Source organism: Oncorhynchus mykiss, chromosome 15 (genome assembly GCF_057628025.1).
Source record: "Oncorhynchus mykiss isolate SJ-2025 chromosome 15, ASM5762802v1, whole genome shotgun sequence".
NCBI lineage: Eukaryota > Metazoa > Chordata > Actinopteri > Salmoniformes > Salmonidae > Oncorhynchus > Oncorhynchus mykiss.
This window is the reverse complement of record NC_143036.1, coordinates 72,201,307-72,210,522: the sequence shown is the minus strand read 5'-3', so window position 1 is coordinate 72,210,522 and position 9,216 is coordinate 72,201,307. Positions and strand designations below refer to the sequence as shown.

The following is a 9,216-nucleotide window of genomic DNA, read 5'->3' as shown; positions in this document are numbered from 1 at the left end:
TGAAGTATATACACTGAGTGTACAAAACATTATGAACACCTGCTCTCTCTTTGACATAGACTGACCAGGTGAAAGCTATGATCCCTTAACCTGCTCTCTCTTTGACATAGACTGACCAGGTGAAAGCTATGATCCCTTAACCTGCTCTCTCTTTGACATAGACTGACCAGGTGAAAGCTATGATCCCTTAACCTGCTCTCTCTTTGACATAGACTGACCAGGTGAAAGCTATGATCCCTTAACCTGCTCTCTCTTTGACATAGACTGACCAGGTGAATGCTATGATCCCTTAACCTGCTCTCTCTTTGACATAGACTGACCAGGTGAAAGCTATGATCCCTTAACCTGCTCTCTCTTTGACATAGACTGACCAGGTGAATGCTATGATCCCTTAACCTGCTCTCTCTTTGACATAGACTGACCAGGTGAAAGCTATGATCCCTTATTGATGTCACTTGTTAAATCCATCAGTGTAGATGAAAGGGAAGAAACAGGTTTAAAAGTTTTTAAGTCTTGAGACATGGATTGTGTGTGTGCCTTTCAGAGGGTGAATGGGTAAGATAAAATATTTACGTGCCCTTGAACAGGCTCTGGTAGTAGCTGCCAAGAGGACCGTTTTTTATTGAGAACTGCAATGCTGCTGGGTTTTTCACACTCAACCATGTCCTGTGTGTATCAAGAATGGTCCATGAACACAACTGTAGGAAGCATTAGAGTCAAAATGGGCCAGCACCCCTGTGGAACGCCTTTGACTCCTTGTAGAGTCCATGTCCTGACAAATTGAGGGTAAGGGGTTTTATATACTCAGTATATATGAGGTCTTTAATCAGATTTAGATTGTTTTTTAATGTGTGTTCTTTATCTGTCTTAGAATGAAGTAGGACGTTGGTTTGAGTTGCTTTGACATTCTTGTTGGTTTTATTGTTTACTATTGTACTGTATTTTCCTGCAGTTTGTTTGTTAAATGTTATATGATGTTCTCATAAATTAAAAGAACTAGATTAATATATTGTCATGGAGTCATTATCTAATGGGACAGTTGACATACACCTTTTTTACCACCAGAGGGTAGCCTAACGCCTCAGTTGAAGGAAACCCATTAGACAGCCTAACGCCTCAGTTGAAGGAAACCCATTAGACAGCCTAACGCCTCAGTTGAAGGAAACCCATTAGACAGCCTAACATCTCAGTTGAAGGAAACCCATTGGACAGCCTAACGTCTCAGTTGAAGGAAACCCATTGGACAGCCTAACGTCTCAGTTGAAGGAAACCCATTGGACAGCCTAACGTCTCAGTTGAAGGAAACCCATTGGACAGCCTAACGTCTCAGTTGAAGGAAACCCATTGGACAGCCTAACGTCTCAGTTGAAGGAAACCCATTGGACAGCCTAACGTCTCAGTTGAAGGAAACCCATTGGACAGCCTAACGCCTCAATTGAAGGAAACCCATTAGACAGCCTAACGCCATAAAGATATGTTTCAGTTTGACTTTGGGGTCCTTAGTGATAATTTCCACGACATAGCCTACCTGGCTGGCATGAAAATGGACCATGGAAAAGTGTCCTCCAGTCACTATTTAATGGAATAGTATATTTTCCCACTGTCCCTGTTTCGATACAGGTGTATGATAATGGTCCCATTCTAAATCAATAACAAATTTCACACATATTATTTAGCATATGTATCACATCCACTCCCTGCTCCAGCACTCAATGTCACCGGTCTACTAGCCACCGGTCCTGCCCACCCATCTTTACACACACCTGCCAACCATCTTTACACACACCTGTCAACCATCTTTACACAGACCTGCCAACCATCTTTACACACACCTGCCAACCATCTTTACACACACCTGCCAACCATCTTTACACACACCTGCCAACCATCTTTACACACACCTGCCAACCATCTTTACACACACCTGCCAACCATCTTTACACACACCTGCCAACCATCTTTACACACACCTGCCAACCATCTTTACACACACCTGCCAACCATCTTTACACACACCTGCCAACCATCTTTACACACACCTGCCAACCATCTTTACACACACCTGTGTGTGACATCAGTAATACCTGGACAGCATTACTCCCTTGATTACCTACCCTTTATATACCACTGTTTTGTTGTCAGTCGTCAGGTAGTAGTTTATGTTTCCATGTCAGAAGCTGCTCTTGTTTTGTATCGTTTCATGTTCGATGTTATTAAACTCACTAACTGCATCCTGACTCCCTACGTTACAATATGTAAAGACAAGATTAAATCAAGAATAGTGTGATGGGTGACAATATTAGAACATCACTTGTGAATGACATATTATCCCTTGTGAATGACATATTATCCCTTGTGAATGACATATTATCCCTTGTGAATGACATATTATCCCTTGTGAATGACATATTATCCCTTGTGAATGACATATTATCCCTTGTGAATGACATATTATCCCTTGCAGTGGTATAAATGATTTACCTAAAAATACTTTAAAGCACCTAAGTATGTTTGGGGGTATCTGTATTTAAATGACTATTTATATTTAACTTTAACTTTTACTTTACTACATTCCTAAAGAAAATAATGTACTTTTTACTCCATACATTTGCCCTGACACCCAAAAGTAGTTTGGGTTACATTTTGAATGATTAACAGGACAGGAAAATGGTTCAAAGCACGCACTTATCAAGAGAACATCCCTGGTCATCCCTACTGCCTCTGATCTGGCGGACTCACTAAACACACATGCTTCGTTTGTAAAGATGTCTGAGTGTTGGAGTGTGCCCCTGGCTGAAAAACAAGAAAATGGTGCAGTTTGGTTTGCTTTATATAAGAAATTTGACATAGGTATATTTTAGCAATTACATTTACTTTTGATACTTGAGTAAATTTAAAAGCAAATACTTTCAGACTTTTACTCAAGTAGTAATTTACTGTGTGACTTTCACTTTTACTTGAGTCATTTTCCATTAAGGTATCTTTACTTTTACTCAAGTATGACAATTGGGTACTTTATCCAACACTGATCCCTTGGGATTGATGCCCAGCTTCAGGCAAACAGCGCATGCTTTTCCTGCGACCATTTCAAATCATATGTAGCCTAGCCCATAGGCCTTAATGTTTTGATAAGGTTTAAATATATATATATATATATAATGTATGTGTGTGTGTTTTGATGCATTGTTCTCTCTTCAGTTAACCTTCCCGCCACCCACGCGCCCTTCATCCACACAGCATTTATTGACCCTGAATCCGAATGCCTGTGGATATAACCACAGCGACTGCAGGATATGAGTCAACCTGCGCGTCATTAACATTCAAGTATTTCAGTCTATATGCATTTTTTGACAATAGTAAGTAATGCAGTATTCATCTGTCTCTCTCTTTCTCTATCCATCCTACAAACAATATCATCCAAAAAATTGCAGAATATGTACGTTTTTGTGCAGAGACTCAACTGTAAATCATTGAAAATCTGTGTTGTATTGAAGAAAGTCCCCCAGTGAAGTATTGATTGAATATGTCAGTGATGATTGGTTACTCAAAACAAAACCCTCAAAAAAGGTATGTTTACCCTGAATATAACATGTGAACACCACATTACGATACAATACAACAAACTACTAGCTGTAGATTTTGCACTGATGAGCCATTATAGGGGTTTTAAATAAGTGCTGCCAATTTACGATATGGTCCATCAACCACACCATCATAGCAAAGCCCTGTGTGTGAAAGGGTGACACGGAAGGTTGCAAGTTCAAACCCCCGAGCTGACAAGGTACAAATCTGTCGTTCTGCCCCTGAACAGGCAGTTAACCCACTGTTCCTAGGCCATTGTTGAAAATAAGAATTTGTTCTTAACTGACTTGCCTATTTAAATAAAGGTAAAAAAATAAATTTAAAAAATGACATGCTTTGTTGAAGGAATGTTATTGTAGAATCAGTTGTAACGGCATAAAATTAAATATCTCGCAAACAGATTTCAAATAGCATATATTCCAAAAATCCTTCTCCCAAAGAACATTTCTATGGATTTTATTTCAGGAAAACCCTCTCCAAAAAATAGGCCTATATAATTATTTTAAGGCCAAATTCACCAGGAATCCCCCTTAAGTCGCTTTATATTAGATGTTATTTGAAGACCATCTCAATCTATTATTTTCTATTTGACCTTTATTTAACTAGGCAAGTCAGTTAAGAACACATTTTTATTTTCAATTATTTTTACTAGGATTAAATGTCAGGAATTGTGAAAAACTGAGTTTAAATGTATTTGGCTAAGGTGTCTGTAAACTTCCGACTTCAACTATGTGCCCTCTGTTCACCATTGTCTTGTCGATTTTTCTTCCATTGTCCGTTGGTCGTGTGAGTACATGTGTTGTGTTTGTTTTGGCTATCGTGCTGCGTGTTGTGCGCATGTGTTTTCGGGGTTTATACCAACGTGACACTTAGACTATACAGTATACTGTCAATCTATATAGAACTGCGAGAACTCTTGACAGACTGTTGAATATATGACAGTACAAGAACATGTAAATAAGTATTGTTCCATCTTAGATGTATCAATTACTATCAATCTTCTGTTTGTGACTCCATATACTCAGAGGAGTAAAGCAATGGTTATGTGGGAAAGTATGACGTTAACATGAAATTCTAAACCAGCCTCCACTAGGTAAATGGGAATTTGAATTGGATTCCACCATTGTCAGGTCAATATATATAGTCTGTTTGCTTAAAACAATACGTTCTCATCAGCTTCTCACTTAATAATATTTTATGTCAAAGGTATGATTTCAAATAATGTGCGGTTATAGACTGACCAACCACAAGTACAAAAGTAATGCGCACACTTCCTGCATTTTAATCAGTCAACTTGCAATAATTTAGAAAAATTGTATTGACAGAAATTTTACATAGCTCATCGTAGTTATTTACGTTTTGTAATGCTGATTTAATGTTATTATCTTATGTTAATCAAGCATGTTTATAACATAACAACATATTATCTGTACAAAATACATACACTACATTTACATTTCAGTATTTCAAACTACAACCAAAGTTATACAAACAAGTAATGACCTTCTCATACTGTTTTGTATTTTATATGTATATTTAACACCAACATTTTCCACTTAGATTTGTTGTTAATCAGTTTTTAAATGGATATTGGTGCTACATACCAAAAAGTGACAGTTAGTACAGATACTATAACACTCTGACATAAAGAAATATGATATACAAATGATAGTTAGTTATTCAACTTATAACAGTTATTCATATACGACTGTTTCCTTTAACCTAGTTGTTCACATTGTATTCACAATGCTAGACATCCATATCATACGCCCACCCACACTGACCTCCAACCGTTTCTGCCTTAAGTAACCTTGAGTCTTCTGGAACCATATCAAAAGTAACAAATCTTACTCATTTGGTTGTCCCGGATTTCCGTTTACTATGATACGTCTAGTCTATGAGACCAGGATGTCTTGCCAGGCAGTCATTGTCAATCGGAATGTGTTCTTAATTGGCCTGCCGGGTAAAATAAAGGTAAAAATAAATACAATAAAATAAAAATCAGCTGAAGAGCTAATCAGATCCCCAACATAAAGCAGTATAGCATCAACTGACTCATCAACCACACTACAAAACTACCTCTAGGGGGTCACATTTACCTTACAAAGTCCTCTGAGATATTGAGCTAATGGCTACATCTAATCCTGTTGTTCACCATTTTCTATTGGTGAATACATTCTTCATGTTTGCTTTCCCTGCCCTGTAAAGTTACCATGGTGCATTTAATTTTCATAGTGAAAATATTGCCTATTAGCTTTAAATGATGCTGCTGTACATTCTCATTAACATGTCATAAATCGTCAGGACATCCATTTCAAAAGCATTTTTTAAACAACATTTGTTTTGTATAAATTATCAATACTGAAACAAAGACTCCACTGACTGAATATGTTGCTATCGAAGATTTTAATATGATCAAGTGTCATACACATTATTTGCATGTCTGCTTCACACACCGTCACATAAAACATGTTTTCATGTGATAACATGTAAAGCAACATGTGATAGCATGAAACTACCCATGTGAAAACGTGATCATGTGAAGTGTTCCAAAAATAGTTGGAAAAAAACAAGTGAAATGGTTTTTTAATGTGAGGGACATAAGAGATTTCTGGACAGTGTCACTGTTTCCTCTGGCTTACCATGAAACGTCATATTCACAATGAATGTCAGCATTTTATTTCCTTCTCTAACAAATGTGGCTAATTCTTGTGTAATTTATCAGCAGGGCATGAATGTAAGTCATTAGTGAGTATCTTGTTGTTTCCACTATCGACATTGACTTATTGATTACAGTAATCATGGATTCCTAGAGCACAATAATGTGGTTTTCTTACATCAAAAACATAATTTCAGATAAAAAAAACAAACAAGAGCAATCAAAGTCACAATGTGAACATCTCAGGTCAAATAAGAAAACTAAGCATACATCTCAATATCTGTCAGTGGCTATATACAGTGAAAACAACAGGAATGTAGAAAAAAATCACATTCATATAACTGGAAAATTAAATGGCACAAGTTTTACGAAAGAAGTTTAATCCATTTACAATCAGTTTACACAATAAATCAATTTATAACATTTTAGAGTTTTCATACAATGATCTTCTTTTTAAGACACAATAATCCAGTAACCTAAAACATTCATTGGTAGCACTCTCATATTTTCCATAAATCTTAAGTCATTGTGCACTTATATTGAGCATTGCTTGTTTCCCTCGGAGGTATCCACGGTATCCACTTCTGTATAGCAGTGAGCCACCCCTTCGAATCAGGGAACATTTGATCAATGCCCGGCAATCCAGAAATCTTCCCCATCAGCCCCATCACCTGATGACGGTCTTTGTCAGTGTTTCTGAACACATGGTACCTGTTCCCACAGAGCTCAACTATCTGTTTAAGATGAGGGTCTGACTGGATAAACATGTCTATGTTCATGTTTTTCAGGTTCTCTCCATGAGTAAAGAGGACAATAGTTTTATCTTTGCCTTTAATCTTAAAGGCTTTTTCCAATTCATTTAAAGTCCCTCTCTTGCCCTCTGTGAATCGGCCAATTTTAATCACCAACAAGTACACACAAATCCCAGTCTCACAGTAATTACTGCAACGTGTCAGCTGTTCATCTTTTTTAACATATTCATCAAAGAAGTCAGGGGTATCAATGACTCTAACTTTTGCTCTTGAAAACTGCTTATTTTCTACCTGGCACTGTCTAGTGACTGGTAGAGAGCTTCGACATGATTTAAAAATGTCTTTCCCCAGGATTGTGTTGCCACTTGCACTCTTTCCGGTGCCTGCCTGTCCCAGTAAGACAATGTTCAAAATCTTGTTGGGGCTGCTTTTACTGTTCTCTGGTCCTGGTCCTCCTACTTCTGCTCCACTACCTGGTACCTCACTATCCTGTTGACTTTGACCTGATAAAACAGTAATAGGTACAATGTACTTGGATAGAAACGGGCATTTGATGACAGTATTAACTTGAGATATGTTAGGGGGAAAACATCTATGAAAAGCATTAACCTGTCGTGTAATTTCTTTTCGATAAATATGGCAATAAATTGACATTACATTGTATATGACTTAATCATTTAGAAAAAGTAATACTTACATTGTGACATGTTCCTCCTCTTCCTCCACCTTTGTAGAAAGCCTGAAAATAAAAAAGGGGCAACCTTGAGGAAAAAAATTGGCCTCGGTTTCAGTTAGCAGTGACTTTTTCCGTTGGTAGTTGTATTAATAACAGTGTCAGTTCATTGAAACTTTAGTCTTCCATGCAACACATCCAATTTCTATGACGATTGCCTGGATTTCAAACGATCATGGTGACCCACAGGGAGGTCTCCAACATACGGTCTGTGCAAATCTGAAAGGAACCGTTTTGCATCTTCCTTATTGTAGAGACATGAAGCAAGTGGGAGGTTCTAAGAGAGCTTGGTGAATAAATAGTAAGATAACACTGTTTCTCCACATTCACCTTTCATTATCAAGGCAATATGGGTAATTCTATGCCTGCAGGTGAGAGTTGAATGATTTCTGTTACTTTTCAATTGAGTATGTTTTTCAAGCCTGGACATTTGTTTACTGGTTTTGAGGGATTTGATAACTTACAATGTATTATCTTTTGCAGGCCGTGACATTAGAATTGTGATGATTGGAAAAACTGGAGTGGGTAAAAGTGCCACGGGAAACACCATTCTGGGGAAAACATTTTTTACATCGATGGAAGACGCTAAATCGGTGACTGAGAGTTGTGTTAAAGAAAGAGTTCATGCTAATAGATGGATATATGTGGTGGACACACCAGGAGTGTTAGACACAGAGAAGACTCCAGTGTATATCGAAAGAGAGATAGTGAGGTGTCTTCAAGAGTCAGCCCCTGGTCCTCATGCCTTCTTGCTGGTGGCGGAGGCAACAACATGGAGAAAGGAGGATCAAAATACTGTGGATGATCTGGAGAGGCTCTTTGGACCAGAGGTCTTCAAGTTCATGATTGTGCTCTTTACTCACGGTGATAAACTTGGGGGTCAAACAATAAACAACTTCATATCTGAAGGCCATGAGGGTGTTCGAGCAATTATAGAACGCTGTTCTGGCAGATTCCATGTTTTCAACAATACAAGTGGAAGTAGAGGTCAAGTTGTTGAGCTGGTCAAAAAGATTGATGAAATGGCGGCAGTAGCTGGAAGAGGGTACTTCACACGGTAGCTACAGGAGGGTCCCCCCAAAAAAGGAAAATAAAATAAGTTTGAAGACATCCTCTAGGAATTGGATTCACAAAAGACAAACATTATAGGCTGACAGACTGATTGAGCTCCTAGGTTGCAGTAACGCACAAATTAAGTTAGGAATAAAAATATAGAATTTGAGCATAATATCACTCTAAAATATCACAATATTTTAATGATATTATTGTTAATATTGTAATATTTAGAAATGAATGAACATGCTATATATACTGTGAGCAAAACATTGATTTGTAAATTCAGAAAGAAAAACAAAGTTTGCTAATCACAACTATGGTTTGTCAATTCATATATAGGCTACACCTTATCTGAATGACACGAACAGTGAATCTGACAAACAAGGCTTTAAAGTTTATTTTGCTGTCCAGTAGATGAATAATAATGCACTGAT

At 37.6% G+C, this 9,216-nt stretch overlaps 1 protein-coding gene and 1 long non-coding RNA gene across 2 annotated transcripts; one reads left to right on the top strand and one right to left on the bottom strand.

Moving 5' to 3' along the window:
* Window positions 1-5,975: 5,975 nt before the first annotated feature.
* On the bottom strand, window positions 5,976-7,997 carry LOC149978174 (uncharacterized). Its single transcript, XR_016486901.1, has 2 exons — window positions 7,691-7,997; window positions 5,976-7,496 (listed from the first exon to the last, which is right to left on the bottom strand). It is a non-coding gene; the product is annotated as an uncharacterized LOC149978174 (long non-coding RNA).
* A 5-nt stretch (window positions 7,998-8,002) lies between these two features.
* Window positions 8,003-8,877, top strand: LOC149978173 (GTPase IMAP family member 9-like). Its single transcript, XM_090201115.1, has 2 exons — window positions 8,003-8,097; window positions 8,210-8,877. The coding sequence occupies exons 1-2, from the start codon at window positions 8,076-8,078 to the stop codon at window positions 8,785-8,787; spliced, it is 600 nt and encodes a 199-aa protein (XP_090057241.1). The 5' UTR covers window positions 8,003-8,075; the 3' UTR covers window positions 8,788-8,877.
* The last annotated feature ends 339 nt before the right edge of the window (window positions 8,878-9,216 follow it).